This window comes from Chenopodium album, chromosome 16 (assembly GCF_948465745.1).
Source record: "Chenopodium album chromosome 16, dcCheAlbu1.1, whole genome shotgun sequence".
In the NCBI taxonomy this organism is placed as follows: domain Eukaryota; kingdom Viridiplantae; phylum Streptophyta; class Magnoliopsida; order Caryophyllales; family Amaranthaceae; genus Chenopodium; species Chenopodium album.
The window spans coordinates 4,425,738-4,450,130 of record NC_137849.1 but is presented as its reverse complement, the minus strand read 5'-3'; the positions used below and the strand labels follow the sequence as shown (position 1 = coordinate 4,450,130).

Below are 24,393 nucleotides of genomic sequence, written 5' to 3'. Positions count from 1 at the left end.
GATACGAGTTTAGCATTCGAGTTGTTGAAAATTTTAGATTCTATTTACCTTTAATTTTGTGAGAGTGCGAAGGATGAGGCAACACCCTTAAATCTTTATATTTTTTTTTTTACAATTTTTGTTTTAGAAGTCAGCATACGAGCATATATACGGCACATTCATGTGCTTTATAATTTATGTATTTTCACCTTTTTTTTTTTAATCCTAAGTATGGGATAAGTATGTATTTGCTTGTAAAAACATTGATTTAGGGTATGTATTTTTTTTTTTTTTTTTTTTTTTTTTTTTTTTTTTTTTTTTTTTTTTTTTTTTTTTTTTTAAGGGTAACACAAAAAAACATTGATTTAGGGTATCAATAATCCAAGTTTTACTCATCTCTTACAAATCATCCCAAAACTTGATCTATCATGATTTTTATTTATTATTTTTTTTTCAATTTTTTCAATTTAATTTAATTTAATTTCTATTTCTTTTTGAGACGTAATTGATCTAAGACTCTAAGACAAACTTGTTCCTCCAGGCCCCCTCCAGGCCTCCACTAGTAGTGTATAATTAATGCCAAAAGGTAATATTGAGTAATTGACATCTCCTATATTTCCCTTAATGACTTCGTTTCTTTTCTTTTTTCAAAAAATAAATCCAAAGTCATAAAAGGATCCTTATTAGTACCAGAAAGTACTCCGTATTAAAGACATTGACAAAATTGTATCTTTATTTTGTTTGTAGTATTACTATTATTACAATGCTCTCTATTTCTTTTAAATGTAACAGTATGATACTATGATTTATATACTAGCTACAAATTTGACTAGATTTTTCACCAATATATAGTAAAAAAAAAAAAAAAAAAAAAAAAAAAAAAACATCTATTATACTCATTATATATGTGATTGGATTAGTCTCGATATATATATTTTTATAACTGCTACCAACACATAATCAAGAATATTAAATAGTTAAAACTATATCCACGTGAAACACAAAAAAATTATCATTTAAAAAAAAATATTTTAAAAAAACAGAGTTAGTATCTGATTGCTCATCATGACTAAGCTGATCCTTTCCTCTAGGGTCCCATCAAATAATTAATTAATTAATCATAAGACACAATATATGAATTAACAAATCTAAACTAATATATTAAAAGGCGTTTCTAACAATATCCACGTGTCACGTAAACTCTCCTCATTACGCCACGTCACCCATGCAACTATTCATAACGTCATGTGGCTCTCTCTTCCATTTGTTTTCATTACATGTCATGTACTTATAATAATAAAAAAAAATTAGTTCACCACAAGATTTGAACTCCAAATTGAATTATAAATTACAACATATATTACTGATCAGTTCCATATAATAACTCGGGGCATCGCTTGGGCTCAAAAACTAGTTAGTAAAAAGGAAAAAAAAAAAAGGGGGATAATTCAATGTTTGAAATTTCATTTCCATTTCCACGTGGCATAAGAAAAAAAATCCAAAAGTAATATGGTCCCTATAGTAGATAATACTTGTAGTTGCTAGTCTTGCTACTTTTTCCAATAAATTGCGGCAAAAATAAATGTCAATGTCAGGTGGTAATCGAGTTTAGTAATTAGTATAGCATGGGTTGACTGATTTTCCTCTAATTTTCCAAGTACTCATACTTTGTATTTGGGGTGTTTTTCAGTTTCGTTTCTTAATTAGATGATTACATAATTACAAGCAGCTCTATGTTGATTCTTGAAATCTTGATCAGATTATATGTATGTCTAAAACTTTGGACTACGTACCATTATGCTACCGTTAGGGTGAGTTATAGCGATGATCAAAGGGGGTTGCCTTGACTAATAAGTTGTCATCATGATGGAAAATGAAGTTAGTCTTATAAATAAGTGGAGTAAATTTTTTAATAGTCAAAATAAAAGATCAAAGAGGGGTTAATCGAGTACTTTATTGGTTTATGTGTGGCTTTTTGTCGCTCAAATTAAAAAAAAAAGTGAAATTATATATTAATAAAATACACATTTATTACAAATCTAACAAGACCTAACTTTTTTTAGTTTTTCTTTATAGATTATCTTGCTCAAATCAAACAATCAGATCAAATTAGACCAAATAAGTTCATAACATATCATATCAAACAAGTAAAAATAAGGTGAACTAAACACGCCCTTACATTTGCATATATATATATATATATATATTCTTTGAATTTTATTTGTAACTACATCTTTATGAAATGGAGGGATCGGATTATGTTCTTACAGAGTAGAATAGCATTAATAGCTATTGGTTTAAGTTAGAAACAATTTTTCAATCATCAATGGTGTATATTTTTGGGTAATTCAATTACAAGTCAAGTTCATTGCATATCAATTAGATAGATAATTAAGGTCTACCATTTAGACAGATTTTCGTCCTTCAATAGTGATGGTATGTAGACCCTATATTAGCTATCTAATTGGGATGCAATGAACCCGACTTATAATTGAATTACCCAAAAATATAAACCATTGATAATTAAAATAATTAATTTTTTTCAATGCAAATGTATTTTAAGTAGCTTTAGAGTGGAGAGGCTCTTTTCCAAATGCATCCACAAAAGCCCCCGGTCCTAATGGTATGTCAGCTATATTCTACCAAAAATTCTGGAATATTGTTGGTGATGATGTGATCTCTAGCTTGTTAAATTTTCTTAATAATAGAGGTGATATAGGCTCAATTAATCAGACACATATTGTTCTAATCCCGAAAATAAAAGAGTGTGTGTCTCCTGTTGATTATAAGCCTATTAGTCTGTGTAATGTAATGTATAAAATTGTCTCAAAAGTTCTAGCAAACAGGCTAAAAAAAATATTACCTTCAATTATTTAGCGAGTCTCAGAGTGGTTTTGTTCCTGGAAGGTTGATTACTGATAATATTCTGGTAGCCCATGAGTGTTTTCATTTTTTGCGGAAGAAGAAATCGGGGAAAAAAGGCTATTTGGGTCTCAAGCTTGATATGAGCAAAGCCTACGACAGAGTAGAGTGGATGTTTCTGGAGAAAATGATGGTGAAATTTGGTTTCCCGGAATCTTTTGTGAATAATATTATGAAGTGAGTTTCGTCAGCTTCTTTTGATGTTCTTGTGAATGGCCAACCTTCTCGAGTTTTTAAGCCTAACAGGGGGCTCCGGCAAGGGGATCCTATATTTCCCTTCCTTTTCATAATGTGTACGGAAGGTTTGTCTGCTTTGCTTAAAGAAACAGAGAGGAAGAAACTCATTCATGGGGTGAAGATAGGTAGACATGTTGAACCTATCTCTCATCTTTTTTTCGTTGATTATAGTCTGCTGTTTGTACGAGCAAATGAAGATGAAATCGACAAAATCCTGGATATTCTTTCGACCTATGAGCTAGCGTTGGGCCAAAAGTTGAATATGGAAAAATCGAAAGTGTCCTTTAGCCGAAACATTGATCATGAGAAGTAAAATACGCTTCAAATGAAGTTATCCTTTAAAGCTGTCGATGGACATGACAATACTTAGGGCTCCTGACTTATATTGGGGGTTCTAAAAAAACAGGTTTTTCAAAGTATTTAACATAGGGTCTGGAAAAAACTCAAAGGGTGGAAGGAGAAGTTTTTATCACAAGCTGGCCGGGAAATTCTAATTAAATCGGTGCCCCAAGCGATATGCTATGCAATGTTTTGCTATCCCCATTAGTATCCTTGATGCGGTAGAAAACATGTGTAGAAATTTCTTTTGGGGGCAAAAAAAGGAAGAGAGGAAGATGTGTTGGGTGGCATAGAAGAAAATGTACGGAGCAAAAAATCAAGGGGGTATGGGGTTCCGAAATATGCAGTTATTTAACAAAGCAATGTTAGCAAAGCAAGCTTGGCGGATGTTGTCTAATAAAAACTCCTTGATGGCTTGTGTGCTTAAAGGAAATATTTCCCCTCCTCCAATTTTTTGGATGCGAAAATGGTTTCGAGAATGAGCTATACCTGGCGTTCCATATTGAGTGTATGGGATGTCATTCAATTAGGGGCGAGGAAGTCTGTTGGTGCGGGGAGTAGCATAAACATTTGGGAAGACCCATGGGTGCCTAATTTGCCCAATTTCCGTGTTCTCTCAGAAAAGGGTAAAGGGGATAATCTGCCTACTGTTGTAAATGAACTATGGGAAGATCGAAGTTGAAATCAGAGTACTCTTAGAGATATATTTTCTGAGAGCGAAGTAACTGCCATATGTAACCTTCCTATTCCAATTTTCGATGATTCGGATGCTTGGTGCTGGCACCTATCGAAGGATGGCAACTATAGTGTAAAAAGTACGTACAATCATCTCATTGATGAGGAAGTAAGAGGCAAGGTGTCTTCTTCTTGGGCTCCCCCTGCTTTCAATTGGAAGCTCATATGGCATGCAAAAGTACCTCCAAAAATCAAATTTTCTGCTTGGAGGTGTATTAAGGAGGTTGTCCCTGTGAGAATGTAGCTTTTTGCGATAGGCATGGATGTAGATCGCATATGCCCGATGTGTGGAGATGCGGAGGAAACAACATTACATATGCTGCTGCTCTGTTCTGCAGTAAGGCCGATTTGGAGACACTCGATGTTAAGGCTTGACTCAAGTGATGCTGAAGATGGCTGCTTTCGTAGTTGGTGTGCTAGAGTGAGTGAAAAAATCAAAAGCTCAAAATTGTAGGATTCATTCTGGTGTCTAGCGTGGGGTGTCTGGCTAAAGCGTAGTTTGTGGGTATTTGAGAAGAAAATTCAGGCTGAGCATGTTATTCTTCATAAAGCTCCTGGTCTGGTTGGTGAATATGAAGAGGCTATGGAGGTCTTTGCTCCTGGACAGCAGCCGCAGAGTTTGGGATCGGTTTGGAAGGCTCCACCTGATGGGATTTACAAACTAAATGCTGATGCCAATTTCAGTATTAAGCAACAACTTGGTATGGGAGGGGTGCTAAGAGATGTTGGAGATGTGGTTGTAGCTGTGTGCTTGAGTCTCAAGGGAAGCTATGAGGTTGAATTGGGTGAAGCTATTGCGATGCGCCTTGTCCTCGAGACTGTGTTGGAGGTTGGTTTTCGAAGACTGATTTTGGAAACCGATAATATTAAGCTTTTTCACCATCTTAAGAAGGGTGTCACTCTTCCAGCTGCTTTTGGAAGTGTGGTTAAGGATATCCTGGGGATGTCAAAACTTTGCATTTATGTTTCTTTTTCGTTTGTGAAAAGAATGGGTGATTGTGTTGCCCATAGCTTAGCTAAGTTGAGTAGTTCTTTTAGTGATTTTCGAGTTTAGTTGGAGGAGTATCCCCCGGAAATTCATGGGGTGATTTGTAATGATCTTGAACTCTTGATGAATTAATAAAGCTAAGCTCGATTTTGTGTCAAAAAAAAACGTAGCTTTAGAGTGAAAATGTTATTTCCCTCTTTTTTTGTCATTGTTTTATTTTGACTTTTCAATATGTAAATGGACTGTACAGATTTATGATACATATTTATAATCATCAATAGGTAATAATTATAAGAAGTTGATTAATGATTAATGGCGTTATATTCCTATAAAAGTGACCAAAAATTAAATTTTGATTGTTTCATGACTTTTTAGGTTGTAATTTGTAAAAATAAACTTTGATGGTTGTAAAAAACCACAAAATAGGTACTTTTACCGATTTTAATTGACAAATTTTCCCATTTTAATTAATCATATATATTTTCATGGAGTAATAAGCACAAAAAAATAACAATTAGATAGCTCTGGGTTCAATAATTACACACATTTTGATTTCGTAGTGTTTATCCAAACCTGCATCATATATAAGTTTTTGGAAAATTTGTGAGAAAGATCCTTTTAAGTAGGTCTTTTTGTTGTAAAGATCCTTTAATTTTATAAAAAATGTGCCATAAAAGGTCCTTTTATCGCACTTAGGTTGCGGTGAGAGTTTTTTGACCGGATTCCGGCCTTATTATATTGTATTAGGACTAAAAATAGTAAGAAGTTTGGAACTCTTAGCTTTAAAGTCCCATAAGAATACTACAAGAGTAGAAGGTCGATTCTAAGTCCTCGAATTCCATAAGAATACTAGAAGAATAGAAGGACTTAATTACTTTCTTATTCAACCTCTCTTTGAAGGGTTTAATATTCAAATGGTAGAACTTTATCTTTGAAAAGTAAATAAAGATTCCATTTAAATCCCATTGTAAGTTATTTTAAATTTATTATTTATCATAATAAGATTTACTTGAACTAACACAATAACTTATAAATTTTACTCCGTAATATTTTACTTTCTAAACTTTTCAATAATGTAACTGTAATTCATCAATGTAATTCATTCCATATAATTAGGGCTTGTTTGGTTGCCTCTAGTTTCCATAGGCACTCAAAATTCTCATGAATTTCCTTTTGGGTATGTTGTTTGGTTGAAATTAAAAAGCAAAAATGGGAGAAGTCACAATCCATGGGAATTTTCACTTCCCACCCCTCCCTTGGTCATTCACAATTCCCATGATTTACAAATTCCCACATGACAACCAAACATATTTATGTAATTCCTAGGAGTTTTAATAAAGGAAGTAATTTTCCATGAATTAGAAATTCCCATGGAAATTTACTTCCTACATCAATCAAACAAGTCCTTAAACTACATTCGTGCACCTAGAAATAAACTAACTTGCGCCGCATGAAGGATCAAATAGTAAAGTTTATTTATGAACAAGATCTCATATAATAACGAACACTCATTTGAAAATCCTCAATCATATAACTAAATGGGGAAAACTATAGCTTCTAGTAAATAGGCCCTGATTTGTAATTAATTTAATTAGACATAGACAAGTACGTAGCTAGTTGTTTCAACTTATAACTTAGCTAGCTACTACGAGTAGCTAGTTGTATTAGATGTTTTGACTAATTTTTTAAATCTTTATTACAAGAATTGCTCATATATATATATATAAAGATTGGTCATTTGGCCAAGCAACGTTTTCAAATCGACTTAGTAACCGCCATTAGCCTATTTAAATCATATATTTTTAAAACTCCAAAAATAGTTGATTTTGTTGTCAAATCCTCTAATTAATTATTTCTAAAAACGCTATAATCTCATTAATCATCTCTTTGCCAAACAAGACCAAAGTTTATTTCAATTTGTCAATATGAGCATGTATAGTCTACATTCTAGAGGATAAGACCTACACTTCAAAGGGTCTCAAAACATAGACTATTACCTTGACCCACTAAGTTTAAATTGTGTATTTGAACATATAGCTCATGGAACTTTTTAGCCTGTTTTTCAAGATATATAGCTAGATGAAAAGACATATATACTCCCTTCATGGTCCATCCCATAATATAGTTCTTATTTGTGAAATTTCATGGTAATTAATTAAGAAATGAAATAGTAAAGTACATGAAATACAGGCAAAAAGGAGAAGAGTACAAGATATCTGAGTGCGGTACAAATAATAATTACATAAAGAAATCAATTAGAAAAGAAGTACATGAAAGTAGGTGAGGGCACAAATAATAAGAAGAAATGTTGTGAAAGTATTTTGGGCAATGCAATAAATAATATAAAGACAAAAATAATAAGGGTATTTTAAATATTTCTTAATGTCTAAAAGGAAAAATATAAAATACGGATAACATTTTGGTACATCTAAAAAGGAAAACATGAACTATATTATGAATAGTGTTTGGACGATTTCATCCTCTAAAATGTTTTACTTACTTGTGTTTGTGAATGTTGATTGCCTGTGTTTACAATTATACCTCTAAAAATATTTGTTTATATTATTTTTCTTATGTATCATACCAACAACTAAATATATGACATAAGACTAAATCGAAAGAATTACCCGAATATAATTAGGTATTTGCGTATCGCGTACGTTAGCCATTCTAGTTAAAGTTAAGATAAGATTAAAAGTGATGAAACAACTTTAATTGAATTGTTAGTTTGAGTACAATCTCAATTTAAGGACCTCAAACTTTCATATAACTCTCTTTATTTTTATTTATTTATTTAAGTATTATTTAAAACACCTCCATCTAAATCAATTTTATCTATTAAGAACATATTCAAAATCAATTAAGATATTATCTTATTTAATTTTAGTTAACTTATTAGTTTCAACTATTCCATACAACCCAAGTGAATACATTGGGTGAAGACAAATTATAAGTCCTATGAATGCATAAGAACCTTCATTAGAACCACAAATTGGGTTATATTACACTTGAACAAAATCTTCCATTCAATTTCATGAAATCAAAGTCTAGATCTCCTTCAAAAAGAAAAGAAAAATAAACCAATAAGCAAGAAAAATTCCTATGTGTGAAGTCAATGGGAACAACATCTTCTTGTAGACTTTCAATTCAAATACTAGGAAATAAATACAATATAATAATTAATTTGGATTATTTGCATGCATTCATATATAAATATGATGACTTAGTCACACCCTTCCTATACTCCTCCCTTTCAACACTTAATTACCGTGTAAATTAAAGTGTTCTTACTTTGAAAATTCCTTACATTTTCTCTTTCTTTTTATAACCAATCACCTCATTCTTCATATCATCTTCTCCAATCAAATCAAAAACTAGTAGAAAAAGCTTACCAAATTTCTTACCATAAACTCTTAATTACATATACTAATTGACATTATTGAACCAACCACCAATAAAAAAGCAAGTTAGTTAGAATTATAGTAAGTTATTAAAAGTATATAGCTTACTTTAATATTTTTCTACATATATTATGGAGGGGGGTAACAACAATAATAATGAAAACAATAATAATGATTCTATAATAAGGTTATTAATACACCAAGGTATTGAATTAGCCAAAAATATGGAATTAGATCTTTCTAATATATTGGCTAATGATCCAGTAATTCTCTCACAAAAGTGTGATGATATTATAGAGGTGTTTAGTAAGGCAAAGCAACAGCTTATATGTTCTTTAACATTGGAACATCATCATCAGCAGCAGCAGCCTCTTTATCAACCGGATATGGAGGCGGTTTTCGGGTACGTGCAACGTCAGTTGGCGAAAGGAAAAGGCAAGGAGGTTGTTGGAGACGTTGTAGGAGTCGCCATGAAAGCCGAAAGTGGTGGTGACCAAGGAATGCAACATGGGTATGGAACGATGATGGAAGTTGGTGGGAGCTCGACGAGCTCGGTGTTGAGGAGCTCTACTCCTAGGAGGTCATCATCAAGGTATGAAAGAATAAATGTGCCATTGTTATATGATTAAATGTGAACAAATTAACGCATTATTAATAAATTATCAGCTGGTTTTCATACTTAGTTTATTTGATAACATTAAACCCTACTCGATCATTAACAAAGTGATTTGACAAAGTCACAAGGGGAGCTCTTAGCTATAATAATGTTTTTGAAAACCCTAATACACACACAAGTATTAACATGGTTGTATCACGATTGAAAATAATTTTATTTTTTGAAAGGAAAGGTAAATAATTTAGAAGTTTCGACAGTTTTCTCTCAATACTATACTCTACTGCAACAAGAAATAAATTAATACAATAAAAATGAAAATAGATACAAATAATTGATATCATAAGTAATCTACTATGCTACTTTGTAATTAAGGGCCAGTCTTCCATGTATATTAAGGTATTTATTCAAGTCTTTCTTTGAAATTACTGCACTATTTTTCGCAAAAAAAAAGTTAGTATAAGTAGCTCTCTAAAATGAATCGATTAAGATTTTAATAAGGTTACACGGGCGTGTTTGTTGTCTGATTTTAATTTATAGGTATGATAATGAGTATGTAGTAATGGAAATTTTATGGAAAATACATACATTTAGTAGCGAAATTCCATAATTATAAACATGAATGTGTGAACGAGTACTTTCGTTTCAATTTCTCGAGTTTTTTCCTGGTAGGTTACAATTGTTTATGCTGTCTTACAAATCCACAAAAGGCTGGTGGGGAGGTCAGAAATTTCCAAAATTAAATAAAAACAATACAAAAAGAAAAGAATTTTCATAGGTTGAAAAAACCTATGGAGTATTACACATGTAATGCATGCACTACATCAACAATGTTATAATGATACGTACTCTATATATGTGATTGACCAGTTTATATGTTGAAAGTATACGCATAAAGTCATCCACATTACCTAGCTTCTAATAAGTATTTGTTTGCTTTGTTCATACATCAATCCAGTTTCGAGTCTTTTCAGAAGATAGAGAATGAACATAATTATTTTGAAAGCCATAAGATAAGAGATTAATCTTCTTAAATCATTTATGGTTGGGAATGAACCTCATCTTGACTAGCTAACCTTCATTAGATGTGAGATTGAGAGCCATGAATATGGGACTGATCGAGATGTCTGCAATGATAATTTCATGTGATTTTAGGGCAAAAATCTTTAATAGTTGTGTATTTAATTTGTATAAACGAATTATTTAAGATGGTGCATCTCATGCATGTTTCTTCTATTTGACTCAAATAATATAAAGAATATAATTCCCTCAATATATATATATATATATATATAAAGAATATAATCTTTCTTTGTTTTTCTTCAAATTGTGATTTATTTGGTAATTTTTATCTAATTGTCTTCTTTTTTTGGCTAAATTTATGCAACTGAAGAAAGCTAAGCTTACTTCGGTATAGTAATTAAGATGAGCTTTGCCCTAAAAAAAAAAAAAAAAAAAAAAAAAATCTATATTTGCTTGTAGAAAGATTCACCTCTAGCTCTTTTTTTTTGACAAGAGGATTCACCTGTAAATTTAATTTCTCTCAGCTCATAAAAGATTATACATTATGGCAGATGCATGTACAACCTGTTAGCTTTAGCCACTCTTAGCATATTTTTAATTAATTAAGACATATTTTGTGCTATCTAAGACATTTTGTGCTATTAAAATTTCATATAATGAAGCTAGCTATTGGTACGATCATATCGTTCTACTCGTATCATTTAAAATATTATCCATAAACCAATAGACTATGATGTATAAATACATTCTTGTTACTTGAATTCGTCATTTTAAACCATGTAATATACTATGATCTTGTCAATCATTTCACACTACATACCATAGATTTATAGACATTATATATTGACACTTGGCATAAAAAAAACATGGAGAATTTCATAAAATTATCGAGCTTGACCCATAGACCTCTTGTATTATTAAGGTATTCTACTGTATTCATTTCCCTTGATATCTGGATCTATAATTAGTGGGTAAAAAAAAAAAAAAAAAAAACATTATAACGTGTATTATATATAGATCAAAATCTTATATCAGTTGAAAGGTTTGATGTAAGCCTTTTTGCTTAATTTTGTACTTTGAAACAGAAATGATGATCAAGGAAGTAACCGAAGGGTGAGGATGGCAGCTCCAAGAATAGGGAATACAGAGATGCCACCAGAAGATGGTTTCACTTGGAGAAAATATGGTCAAAAAGAGATTCTTAATGCTAAGTATCCTAGGTAATTACTTCTAACTATACAACATAATCACACTATTAGTCAATTTTATCATCTTTCTTGATTTTATTATCTCTATTTCTAGATAATAAGACTAATCAATCAACGATTTCACAATTGACACAGTCTTATTCTTGTTTTGTCACCTTTTTTTTTTTAAACATGTCAATACATTGTCAACATCACTTTAAACGATGAAATAATATCGCAATATATATATTATTTGATTGCTAATTTGGTAATGAACATTTTACCAAATTCATCAATGTGACAACCATCAAATTGACTTGCATGGATGAGTACATCTTGGAGATTCTTTGTTAGACTATTTCCTTGCTAGGCTTCTTTGGTTTTTCGTAACATCTTCGAGGGTACGTGGTGAGAGATAATTAGGGTTCAAATAAATTCACTTTTGTTGCGAGTTAGTGTTTGTAAATATTGGGAATATATGTACTCACAAAAAATTACTGATCGAGTTCATTTTTTAATTTATTCCTTTTTTACGTCACTCAATTTGTATATAATCTTGAATAGACAGTTGCTCTGATACGATAAGATAGAAATGGAGACAAAATTTTGCTTGTTTTTCAAATATAGGATTTAGGCTCTGTTCACTTCACCTTAAAAAAAAATTTCAGTAAAAATAATTTCAGTTCAGTAAAAATCAGTAAACTTAAAGAAGAAATATAATAGCAATTCAGTAAAACTAATTTCAGTTCAGAAAAATTAATTTCAGTTCAGTAAAAATAATTTTAATTTAGGAAAAAAAAAATTTAATTTAACAAAAATAAGATGAAGTGATATGTGTACACATCATATAACTTTTATTTGTTCATTAACAAATTTGTGCCTATTTTTCAAATATAGGAGTTACTATAGATGTACACATCAAAAACTATACAGCTGCAAAGCCAAGAAGCAAGTGCAACGACTTGACGACGACCCCTACACCTTTGACATCCTCTACCGGGAGGAGCACACTTGCCACATGTCCAACACCGCCCCATCGTCGGTCCCACCGCCGCAATCGCCAACCGTCCATGACATTTTCCTTCCACACCACCAACCCATCACAACCATTGCACCCCCATTTCATCATTGGCTACCAATGGACCTACCTAGACTTTCTAATGAAGGTGCATGTACCGTGTTCGATCCCCAACAACAACAACAAGATCAATTATATCGTGCAAGTAGTGTAGATGGTGAACCCTCCACCGTTCGATCTCATCATGGAGGAGATCAAGCCGTTGATTTGCTTAATAATCAGTCAATGGTTGATTGTTGGAGTGAAATGTTTAATTCAGGGAGTAGTAGTAGTAATAGTATGGAAGTTATCTTTGCTCCTACTGATGATAAATGGGAAAACAAGGATAGAAAAGATTAATTACATAAATCATGGTTTTGAATTTAATTAAGATGAATTTTGGACCTTTGATTTTAGTTAACAAATAGAATTACATACATACACTTTGTTTTATTTTTAATTCTTTTGTTGTTCGTGGCATTAACCTAAAATGTTATGTTTTATTTTGAGTAGAGTTTTCTAATGTAATTTATTTACTTTTATCGAAAATCAGGTAAAGTTGGAACTTTATGTTGATAAATATATGTGCTTCATTCCTTAATGGTTCTAATCCAAGTTTTGTTCATTTATTTATTTTATCGTGTGTACATATTAATATTTTCTCCCATTAATTAGTTGCTAAGATATTTCTAAGCACAAAATTTCATAGACAAAATACGAAGTATTTATCTAGAACATGTTGCAAAGAGGGAAACCAATCAATAGCAAGCTGTTCAATTAAACAATATCTTGATACACGATAATTGAGAATCATATCTTATGTTGTAATTGTAATAAAATTTCTATGTTAACGTCCATCACAATGTTTTTTTTAACCTATCCTCAACGGTTCAAGTAAAGAAAGAAAAAGTAAATGCCATATACATTACCAATTTAAATGTGATATATATTGAGTTGTACATGAAAGGTTTAGAATGAAAATTAAAAAAAAAAAATGTTCGGGATAGATTTGCCATTTCCATTGAATTGATTACCATACCGCCTTGGATACGGACAATAATCCAAAAAATGAGATATTAATAATAATAGAGTATAAAATATAATCTTAGACTCTAACCATTAGGTTAAGCTTTTGGTTGAGTTGGTCCCCTAACAAATAAGACTTTTTTTGGATTAATATCCATTAAAGTCAATGCATCAACGGGATTACTATCAAAACTTTAAATCAAAAACCTTGTTTATTCATTGCCCCACTGCAACTATCCCCTCAAGAAATTACTCTATAAAGTTTTTGGTGTTGAGAGAGTTATAGTGGGCAATGGGTATGTAGGGTTTGATCCCTGATAAACGGGCCTAGACCACACCCAACACAACTGTCCACTTTATACGACCAAGGAGGTTCCACCTCAAAACCATATGGCAATGAGGGGAGTAGCCTCTTAGCCTTATAAAGTGGATACAACTTTCTTGTTTCTTCAATGTGGGATACACATCCCAATACAAACTCTCACTAATAAACTCAACCAATGTGAGACAACACACCACTCACATGTGGGTTTTTATCATGGGCTCAACAATCCTATTGCCTTTTTTTTTTTTTTTTTTCATTCTTAAAACTTTAACTAACTTTAAAAAAAATTATTGATAGCAATTTATGGAAGTTAGTTATGTCGCATCTAAAACACAAGCTAGCTAGATCGCCAACCCCAGGCACAACATGATTAAGCACAAATCGGTTGCTGATATGACAAGACATGTTACCGTAAAGGGGTAGGGGGTGATGGCTCTTGCGTCACGGGTCACGAACTTCTAGCGCAATGATATTTGGGTTCGAGTAGTGCCTAAACCATTCTTTTGGAATTTTCTAACACACACATACCATATTTAGCATGTTTGTTTGTAGGGATTATTGATGAGATAAAAATTTAAAATCTCTCATGTCACATAATTCCTTGTTTGTTTGAGAGGATACAGGTTATCCCTCACTTTCGATAATCGCTTGGGAAGGGGGAAGGGGGAAGGGGCAGTTATATAAGATTTGGAGATAAAAATTAAAAGATAAAAGACAATTCCACCCTTAATGAAAGAGAAAGAAGAGGAGAGAGGAATACAGTTAGTAAGGATAGTTAAGTAATTTTCCTACTTATTCCAATTTAATTCTCAAATCATATCAAATAGGATAACATAATTTTTATCCTTATCTCACCTAATAATTCTCTATCCTTATCCTACCTCCTTATTCTCTTATCCCTATCTCTATTGCCAAACGCCCTGATAATCTGATATTGTCGTGTCACAAGCTTAACCTACCTAACCCAAAAGCACATTAACTCGACACGAGACATGACACGACACGACACGATACGATATCATAGAGGCATAGAGCCATCTTCACCCAATGGTGTGTGTGAGACGAGTTGACAAGAATGTTACAAATCCCAATCATTATACTCTCCACTTTACTCTCTCTCCTATTGAGAGAAAGCAAGTAGAGAGCAAAATAGGAAGAGAATAGCATCAATGCAATCCCATCCTATGCTAAGGCACTACACCACTAGAAGTGCAGCAATAGCCGCAGCAGCTGCACTTCTCCCCTTCAACTCTCTCAAACCCACCATTTCAATCACCCCCTTTTCTTCTTCTTCCGCCGCCATGAAACCCACCTTCACCACCAATCAACAACCCTCTTCTCTCGTCTCCAATCTCACCTTTTCTCTCTCCTCCGCAACCCCAACTAATTGCTTCTCTGCTGCCGATTCATTCAGCTCGGAACTCGCTGCTTCTGACTCGGTCGAACCCACTTCCATGCTCGTTGTTGTCTCCTTTTACAAGTTCGCTGATTTCCCTGATCATGCCGATTTTCGCAACCCCATTAAACGTCTTTGTGAAGAATTGGTAATTCTAATCTTAATTTGGTTAATTTTTGATTTTATTGGATGTAAAAATTTCAGCTTTTCATGTTTTCTGCAGATATGATTTGAGTAAGTTGTATTTGTCATTTAGATTGTTGTGATAAATTGTGGCATCATGTTGGTATTTGTTCATTGGACTGATTGTGTGTTCAATTTTAGGCTTTGCAATCTACAAGTATTACATTTAGGTTATGTTATGAAATCCATATTTCATTCAAATGCATTATTTCACTTCCTGAAATTGAATTCTTGATTTTTGGTTCCCCCAATTATATGTTTGGGAAAGATTAGAATTTCAGTTCTTGAGTATTTCCCTCTGATTAATGAGTTGGGTATTCTAATCAATGAGAAAGATGTAAAATTGGCAGTGATGGTTGGATGACAAAAGCAGTGTAGAAAAAAAGGATCCATCAATGGTGGATTATGAGAACTTAAAGGATTGAGTAGATTAGTGAATAAATCAATGTGAGAAATGAGCAGTTTGTGGAAAAAGTAAAAGATATTCATGGTCATTGATGTTGTGGAGGGATGGAGGAGAGAGAAGTTGAGTGGTAGAGTTGTAGAGTGACCAAATGAGAGAAAGGAATGGGGAAAGCATGGTGGTGTGGGGTTTGGAGATGTTGAAGAGAATTTGGAAATTCTTGGAGATGGGCCTTTCGATTGAGTGCATAGAATCAATCCGAGTTCAAGTGATATAGATTCCCAAACAAGTCATTTACCTCAAATCTAGATTTGCGAAAGAAATGACAATATCCAAACACACCATTAGGGTTTATTAAATTATTTGAAAGCGAATTTTGGTTGCCTTCTCCTCTTTGGTGGAGGTAATGAAAGAGAGAGGCGCAGTGGTGAGTGAGATGAGGGTTATGCAATTCCCCTAATTAACTATATTAAGTATATAGTGTTGCTGCAAAGTATTGGTTAACCATGGGTTAAGGTATATTATCAATGAGCAATGGAAGGCTATGTACATCTTATACCAGACTCTAGTCAGGTTACTCACTAAAATGATGGCTCAATGTTCAATCAGAGGAGGGGACATAATTCTACCATGTGAATGCTATGTTTGAATATTTAATATTGATGGTTATAGCGATGAGTTAGTTTTACAGATTTGGGACAAAGAGACTACAATGGTTTGTCATTTAAGGGCTTTTGTATTGGAATATGAAGACTTGAAGATGTATGCGGACTTCAAAACCCTACAGGGTAGAAAGGTTATTTTATACTTTGTATATTGAACCCTTAATTGGAGTTGTTGGACTACTTGACCAATATATTACATAAGTATATAAGAAGCAACAGCTAGCATAGTGATACATTTGATTTTTTATGCTATGATGTAGAACAAGATAATGGGTAGTAAATTGATCCAGAAAGTTTTGGTCTCATTTGAGGATTGACTAGATATTTTGTAGCAAATGCAATTCCCATTAAATCTGGCCAGCATAAGTGAGTGTTCTTGAATCGTGAAGAACAGTAGTTTTATTTATTTAGAACATTTGGTGTAAATGCATATTATTGAGAGAAGATACAAGAGAGAGCGTGGTGAAACTATAATTTGTTTTTTCCTTCTACTTTTAAATAGGCTTTCTATGGAATCGAGTAAGAACACTTTGAACATTTTGGTATGAACCATGGTGGCATAGCAAATGCATGTAAAATTTGACGGTCTCTCCACTTGGGTGTAACACGTCCTGATTCATAGTTTATTGGGGAGCCATATTGGCATGTTGATCACACCCCAACCTTTTTCCAAAAGAAAATAAAGAAAAAAGAAAATTCAAATCAGGAGGTCTCAGCCTCTCAGGTGATAATATCCTTATAAAATTCACTACTAAGTTTTATATTTGACGTTAGCTTTATATATATAATTCTACTTCTTTATAAGGCTTGCTTGTGCTAACCAACTACAATCTTGTCGTTGTTACTATTTCAGTTTCTGACATTCTTATTCTTGAAATAGCTGCCAAAAGACCTTAATTTTCATCCAAGAGTCAGGGTTAGTTGGCTGCATTGCTCATATAAATCTTGTGGGCCAATCCAACTTATATCATACTTAGTATTAGAATCTTGTGATTATCAAGTTGCTTTGTGTTGCATTATTGGTGGATGTCCAAGTGCCTTTTTCACTGCTTTATTTCATTTAAGTCTAATGTCCTAAGAACATAAATTCAGACTATTCATGCCCTTACCTGTCTGATATTGTTCAGCGTGTTTCAGGTGGTATCATTCTTGCACCAGAAGGAATAAATGGGAGCATATGCGGTACCCGTGAAGCTGTAGAACGTGTTCTTGAATTTATTCAATCTGATGAACGTTTGAAGGGCCTGAGGCAGATTGAGTCTCCTGTGACTCCGGAAGATGAAGCAATACACCATGGACATACAAGCAAATCTCCTGTTGGAGCTGGAGAAGACGCACCCTTCCGATGGGATCATGTTAGGGTCAAGCTAAAGAAAGAGGTAATCTTCTAAATACATATTCAGTGAATTGTTTCTTAAGTAGTTGTTTGTTGTTACTACTCCGGTATTACTATGCTTTGTTTTTTACACCTGTGATCTATTTGCATGTATTAGCAGATAGTCTCCCTTGGAAGGCCTAGTGTTCTTCCTACAGAGAAGGTTGGAACCTACATTAGCCCTAAAGAGTGGAATGAATTGATCAGCGACCCAAACACGGTAAGAAAGATATTTCAGTAACTTTTGTTTGTCAAGGATATGGATGATGTGCTTTAGATTTTTTTCTTTACCATATAAGGGATTGATATTATACATTTTAGTTATTCCATGTTCAGAAATTAGCTACCATCCTCTGCATCAACTCAAATTTTGTGATCAGGATTTTGAATATCACATATTTGTTAAAGGTCATAGGAACTCTAATTTTCGCCAAAGATCCTAAACTAGCTGCTTCAGTGTCGAAATCCAATGAAATTAAAACTAAATTCATAAAGCAAACTTCATCTTCTTGATCTGCCTAAAACTTTGTGATTAGAATTTATTGCAATCTTTTTGGTTTATCACATATGTTTTACTTCTTTAGAGATCCTGAGATCAATTTTTTTAAGTAATTAAGTTTTATATCCAGATTAAACTAATTAACCAACCCTGAGGGTTTGTGTCTTTTCGTCAGAAGGATTAATGGTATAAGCATCACTTTGAAATTTCCTTGTTCATGGAAATTAAATTTTAATCCATACTTAAATCAGCAGAAATAATGGACGATACAGTTAAATATATTACTGTCTGAGCCCTATTAGGCCTTGACACTTAGAGATTTTGGTTCAAGAAATGATAACATCGTTGGATTTCGTAATCGCCTCCTTAGACTCTGTCAAAGCTCTCTAGCCCTGTTTATAGCTAGATATTTTGAAGAAAGCATATGGACAACCTCCTTGTGGTAAAAGAAAGCATATGGACAACCCCCTTGTGGTTCAAATAGCGACTTAGTTTAGTTTTGCTTGAAGTACAGTTACAGACATGCGTTATGAACTCATCTTTCATTTAATCTTAGGTGGTCATCGATGTGCGCAACACCTATGAAACCAGAATTGGAAAATTTAAAGGAGCAGTTGATCCTTGTACAACAGCCTTCAGAGAATTTCCTACCTGGGTGGAAGATAATTTTCAAGTGGCTGGTACAGACAGTCTTCCATCCCAGGAGCTGCCAGAAAACAAGATAAGTAAAAGCCAAGAGGATACTGAAGGGTGCAAGTCTCCACCTCGTGTTGCCATGTACTGCACTGGTGGGATACGATGTGAGAAAGCTTCTAGCTATCTCTTAAGTAAAGGTTTCAAAGAGGTAAATACTTTTTTGCAAATTGCTCACTTTTTCTGATTATATAAAAATTGTAGATCAAAATAAACTTAAATGAACTTTTCCTTCTTGCTTAAGCTTTGCATGTCTTATTTTGTGTGTTAAAGATCTCGATCCTCTACTGTCTTATGAAACACATCCCTTTATCCTTTTGGTGTCATGTTTAGGAAATTGGGTTATAATACCATAAATATTTCTTACTGATTGAATTTTTATAAGTTTTGTCACCCCAAATATAGAATTTCTTTGGAATTCTTAGTTTAGGATATCGTCAAGGGTAATATGAGAAATATAAAGTGTAATTTGCTTAATTTAGAAGGTGATGGTCTAGATTAGAAATGTGGCCTATTATATAGATAATGGGAATGCATTTAGATCATTGGAATTATGGTGAATTTTCTGATGAGCAAAACAGAAGTCGCTTGGGTGTCATCAGTGGAGTTCTTTTCTTGTGCAATGCATTAATGAACCAAATGAGTATGGTAGAGTTTTCAAGATGCATGCGTTTACTCCCAGGAATAGACTAAAGGGGGAAAAAAAAAATCTTGGTTGCTTCGCATAGGTGGTTTTGCAAAATTTTTGAACAAGCTATCACTTCATAGCTGTTAATGCCGATTTTATCAATGCCATTCTTGCTTCCTCAAGGTTTCTTTGACTTGGTCATTAAGACATTTGACAATTTGCCAGGTTTATCATTTGAGAGGGGGGATACTTAAGTATTTGGAGGAAGTTCCACAATCTGAGAGTCTATGGGAGGGAGAATGCTTTGTCTTTGACAAACGGGTCTCAGTGGATCATGGTTTGGCCCAGGGCACTTTCAAACTCTGTTATGGCTGCAAGCAACCAGTGAGTGATGCAGATATGGAGTCCCCTAAATACGAGTATGGTGTATCTTGTCCTTACTGTTTCTCAACAAAATCAGAGGAAGAAAAAGAGAGAGCACGAGCTCGGCAAAGACAATTTGAGGTTTGGGGTGTCATCGGTGGTCCTGACAAGGGTCGTCGACCAACACAAAGTACAAACGAGCCACAAAGTGATAGTAGTCCTCATATGTCAAAATCAGTATAGGTTATCCGGAAATTTGGAGTGAAGGAGACGTGTAGCTTCTAGTACCTCTTTGGTTTCTCATTCTTCCATCTTTCAATTTAAGCTTTTTAGCCTACTTGGAATAGTAAGCAAATGTTTGTCTGCTTATTGAATTAGACAAGTAAGACTAAGTGTAACAATTAAGCTAAGAGCACAGATTTTCTCCAAAAGGAAGGGTGTTTGACGGTTATTCTTCATTTTGGGAGGCTATTAATATGTTGACTTAGTCAATTTGTATTTCATTTTGGACTTTGAATGTTATTTAACTTATTTTGCAAAGTACAAAGAAAAATACTTGTATTTTGTGTCAGCATTTTAGACCCAAATACTTGTAAGAAATTTACCCCTGAAATTGACCAATAATATTATGTTCATATATCCAATCTACAAGCAATCGTAGCAAAAATAATTTGTATTCGTAGTTTCATAAATAGATAATTTGAAACGAAAGTAGTAATAAAATCTGTTATCTCATCGACTTTTTTTTTTTTTTTTTTTTTTTTTTTTTTTTTTTGGCACTCTTGCTTTTTCACCTCTATAAATTCTTGCTTGCTTACTATCAAACACCTCAAAAAACATTGATTAGGTCAGTGTGTGATCAAGTCGATTTGGTTTCGGATAACAGACCTATATGTGATTAATTCATAACATTAACATAGGATTTTCTCATTACATCCCATTGCACCAAGTTTCTAGTTTAAGTGTGTCGGTTTAGTTGGATATGTTTCACAAAATTAAGAGCAAAATCTTGTCAAAGATGATTTTAGAGTTTAGGGTTTTGGTAAAAAATAAGCTTAATTTAGAAGCAACCAAAAAAGAACAAGCTAATTAGCAAGCTACATATTACATGTATACATAGTCTTGCAATGAGTGCACCCTAAGTTTAATATTTCCAGCTCATACTCTCCTCTCATAATCTCTTCTTAGCAAGTTTAATTTACGTACATTCTATTAGTTCTTTCTACAATACACTTCATCCATTTATCAATCATTTTCATGCAATGGATTATATAATATTATTGCTAACTTTTATATTAGAGTATGATTTAAGTATAACAATTTAATAAGAATATAACAACTAACCATGTTATTAATACTATATAGTTAAGTAGTTTTCCCATATGATTAGAAGAGACTACCAAGTACATATAAGGGACAAAGCTGAAAGTTGATTGAGCTGCTTGCGATCACTTCAGTCTTCTTTGTATGTGTTTTGTGTTGTCGAAACTCGAAAATGGGTCATCACTGCTGCAGCAAACAAAAGGTTAAGAGGGGGTTATGGTCTCCGGAAGAAGATGATAGACTCGCCACTCATATTATTAATCATGGCCATGGCTCTTGGAGCTCTGTCCCCAAACTAGCAGGTATGTATGTACGTCCGTACGTGGGTACGATTATCTGTCCTTGGGTGTCTAGGTCGAGTCCTTATTTTGAGTCGTAACTCCTGTTTTCTCATTAAGGGTATAAAGGATATTTCGCCTCTTATTAGTTTCCTGACTAGTTAGACAAATAGACTTACTTGTTCGCTCCTATCCTCCTTGAAGCTAGATTATTACTACTTATTCAATTGGTCTGATTTACATAATGTTTGTCACACTTGCATCTTACTTCTAAAGTGATTTTACTTTCTTTTGATTTATTGATTTTAAAGGTTGAACCTTGACTATATATTAATTTTACACACTATACACACGTTGTATATCTACTACGTATCTCCACTGTCTGAAAATTGTTGTCACATTATCATAAAAATTTAATCGCGCAATAAGTCACCCCTATACCATTCAAAAAGTTGATTATTATGTTAAAACCTTTACTTTCACCACTCAAAAATGATCATTGCAGGACTTCAAAGGTGTGGAAAAAGCTGCAGATTAAGGTGGATAAACTACTTAAGGCCAGATCTAAAGAGGGGTTCATTCACAGAAGAAGAAGAAAGAACAATAATTGAAGTACACAGAATTCTTGGCAATAGGTGGGCCCAAATTGCCAAACATCTTCCAGGAAGAACAGATAATGAGGTAAAGAATTTTTGGAATTCTTGCATAAAAAAAAAACTTCTTGCTCAAGGCTTTGATCCAAACACTCATAATCTCCTTCAAAAGAAGTCCAAATCTAAGACTAATCCTTCTAAAACTTCTAATCATCATCGGTTTCCATCGAATTCGAGCTCGTTAGTCTTCTCAGATGATCATGAACCCCAAACTTGCTTCCCAAAAGTTGATAATGAGACAGAGTTACAAAATAACACAATCAACTTTGAGTGCAACAACAACTTTGCTAGTTATACACAAATGCATAATATTGCACCAACTTCGGATTTTTCGAGCAATGAATTCTTAGCTATGAACAAATCTGATCCCATTTCTAATGATGTTAATCTATGTGGTTATACCTTGGATGAATATTCGATTTGGAACACTTCAACAAGCTTGGAGAACTTTGTACAACCAATGCAAAAAACCCAAGTGATTCCTCCAACACAAGAGATAATTGGTGATGCTAATGATTACGACTTGGATGCTTCGTTGTTCAACATGTTAAGTATTAACTATGGCTTTGAGGACTACCCTGCCTCGACAACGATTTTACCGGGCGCCAGAGTGTATGGTGGTGAAATGGGTTATGCCATGGATCAAGTTGCATGGTGTGAAGGAAACAACTTTCAATGTGGATCTTTTGCCTTGTAGATGAACTAGATCGATAGTTCAATTAAAAGCATAAGCTTATGGTTGAATATCATTAGATTTGTACACAAAACAAACCACGTACACATGGATCGGACACACAATATATTTATGGATTGGTGAATCGTGCACACATGTAAAAAGTTGATTTGACAACATGTGTTATAGACTATACAAATTAATTAAACTTAATATGGAATACCTCAAACACTATATTAGAGTATGTATGTTGGAATTTAGCTGTGATTTTATATGTTGGAATTTACTTGAATTTATATGCATGTTGTTGAATTAGTTTACATCACACTGTACCCTTTATGTCGTGTATGTTTGTATTAAACAACCCCTTTATTGGATAATAGAAAATGGCAAAATTGGCCGCAACACTCTGAAGTATGGCTTAGGTGCACTAAGCACCCTGAACCTTGTGTAGTATTCAAAACACCACCAACTATGGTGTTAGGTGTGAAGCGTGCCATAAATGAAAATTTCCAGCAACTTATTTCACTGGGAGGAGGTGAATCATCATTCTCTATAACAGTTATGTAGTCTTCCATACACTTAGCACGCATGGATTCACCTCCTTGTAGACACCTAAAAATGTCTCCCCAAAACCAAACCCGATGATGAACAACCTTTCACCGCCATTATTGGTCAGGTTGAGTATTTAACTATTGGAGTGCTTAAATCCATATTCATTCCCAATACTTTTCATAAACCAACTCAATTCCTAGCTCATTTCCCTAAACCATAACTTACTTTCCACTTTTCGTGTCCACATCACAAAACCGAGAGAAACTGATTTTGTGGCCCTATAATTTTGATCCAATTATTATTTGGTTGGATTGTCCTTGAAATAAGATTTCCAAATATATATCATAAGCCCAATTCCGATTTATAACGAAGAAGATATGAGCAAAATACTAAACTCGGCCCAAAACCGACACCCTTTCACTAAAACGGTCATATCTTAAAATCTAAAAATGATTTTGACCTAATTACAATTGGGTTGGAAAGTAGACTTGATAAGCTTTCCAATTATATATTATATGCCTTATTTCAAGTTATGGATCAAAAGTTATCATAGTTTTAAAAACGCGTAAAAAACTGAAATTATCGCGCATCAGCTAAAATGCCGTGACGCGGCAAAGGCTGGCGTGGCACGGTGCATATTGTCGTGACACAGTATTCTACACCGTGTCACGGTGCTTTTGTTGTGTATTTTCTGCCGCATTCCAAAAAATAATACACCGTGACACGGCGCCACGTGCCGCGCCGCGGTGGACTTTGCCGCATCACGGCATTTTCTGTCGTGTCACGGGATTTTCCCGTGTTTTCTCCGCGTAAAATCTGAATGCGTTTTATCTTTATAGGGCAGTTATTTTACCGCGACGCGGTATTATGTTCC

General features: G+C 33.6%; 4 protein-coding genes across 5 annotated transcripts; all 4 read left to right on the top strand.

Moving 5' to 3' along the window:
• The first annotated feature begins 3,943 nt into the window (after positions 1-3,943).
• On the top strand, positions 3,944-5,266 carry LOC145583769 (uncharacterized). The gene is made up of 3 exons (XM_081640746.1): positions 3,944-4,129; positions 4,271-4,444; positions 4,667-5,266. Exons 1-3 carry the CDS (start codon positions 3,944-3,946, stop codon positions 5,264-5,266), a joined length of 960 nt encoding a protein of 319 aa, XP_081496872.1.
• Positions 5,267-8,825: 3,559 nt separating this feature from the next.
• LOC145583768 (uncharacterized) lies at positions 8,826-12,841 on the top strand. Its single transcript, XM_081640745.1, has 4 exons — positions 8,826-9,193; positions 10,300-10,359; positions 11,323-11,457; positions 12,322-12,841. Exons 1-4 carry the CDS (start codon positions 8,826-8,828, stop codon positions 12,839-12,841), a joined length of 1,083 nt encoding a protein of 360 aa, XP_081496871.1.
• Positions 12,842-14,965: 2,124 nt separating this feature from the next.
• LOC145584717 (rhodanese-like domain-containing protein 7) lies at positions 14,966-20,672 on the top strand. 2 transcript variants are annotated; one of them, XM_081641523.1, is made up of 5 exons: positions 14,966-15,376; positions 17,607-17,858; positions 17,976-18,074; positions 18,910-19,197; positions 19,900-20,672. In XM_081641523.1, the coding sequence occupies exons 1-5, from the start codon at positions 15,002-15,004 to the stop codon at positions 20,278-20,280; spliced, it is 1,395 nt and encodes a 464-aa protein (XP_081497649.1). In that variant the 5' UTR covers positions 14,966-15,001; the 3' UTR covers positions 20,281-20,672. The 2 variants fall into 2 exon arrangements, with proteins under 2 accessions (XP_081497649.1, XP_081497648.1); XM_081641522.1 differs by having other exon boundaries at positions 17,973-18,074.
• An 829-nt stretch (positions 20,673-21,501) lies between these two features.
• On the top strand, positions 21,502-23,074 carry LOC145584716 (uncharacterized). Its single transcript, XM_081641521.1, has 2 exons — positions 21,502-21,662; positions 22,144-23,074. Exons 1-2 carry the CDS (start codon positions 21,533-21,535, stop codon positions 22,986-22,988), a joined length of 975 nt encoding a protein of 324 aa, XP_081497647.1. The 5' UTR covers positions 21,502-21,532; the 3' UTR covers positions 22,989-23,074.
• The last annotated feature ends 1,319 nt before the right edge of the window (positions 23,075-24,393 follow it).

Bases quoted from the DNA above. Each gene is read 5' to 3' on its own strand.
- LOC145584717 (XM_081641522.1), top strand. From the start codon at position 15,002: ATGCAATCCCATCCTATGCTAAGGCACTACACCACTAGAAGTGCAGCA. The intron at 17,859-17,972 runs GTAATCTTCTAA...TGCATGTATTAG, and splicing joins GGGTCAAGCTAAAGAAAGAG to CAGATAGTCTCCCTTGGAAG. The intron at 18,075-18,909 runs GTAAGAAAGATA...ATTTAATCTTAG, and splicing joins TGATCAGCGACCCAAACACG to GTGGTCATCGATGTGCGCAA.
- LOC145583768 (XM_081640745.1), top strand. From the start codon at position 8,826: ATGGAATTAGATCTTTCTAATATATTGGCTAATGATCCAGTAATTCTC. The intron at 9,194-10,299 runs GTATGAAAGAAT...AACCTTCATTAG, and splicing joins CCTAGGAGGTCATCATCAAG to ATGTGAGATTGAGAGCCATG. The intron at 10,360-11,322 runs GTGATTTTAGGG...ACTTTGAAACAG, and splicing joins GTCTGCAATGATAATTTCAT to AAATGATGATCAAGGAAGTA.
- LOC145584716 (XM_081641521.1), top strand. From the start codon at position 21,533: ATGGGTCATCACTGCTGCAGCAAACAAAAGGTTAAGAGGGGGTTATGG. The intron at 21,663-22,143 runs GTATGTATGTAC...TGATCATTGCAG, and splicing joins CTCTGTCCCCAAACTAGCAG to GACTTCAAAGGTGTGGAAAA.
- LOC145583769 (XM_081640746.1), top strand. From the start codon at position 3,944: ATGGTTTCGAGAATGAGCTATACCTGGCGTTCCATATTGAGTGTATGG. The intron at 4,130-4,270 runs GTAAATGAACTA...CACCTATCGAAG, and splicing joins GGGATAATCTGCCTACTGTT to GATGGCAACTATAGTGTAAA. The intron at 4,445-4,666 runs GTGAGAATGTAG...TCAAAATTGTAG, and splicing joins GTATTAAGGAGGTTGTCCCT to GATTCATTCTGGTGTCTAGC.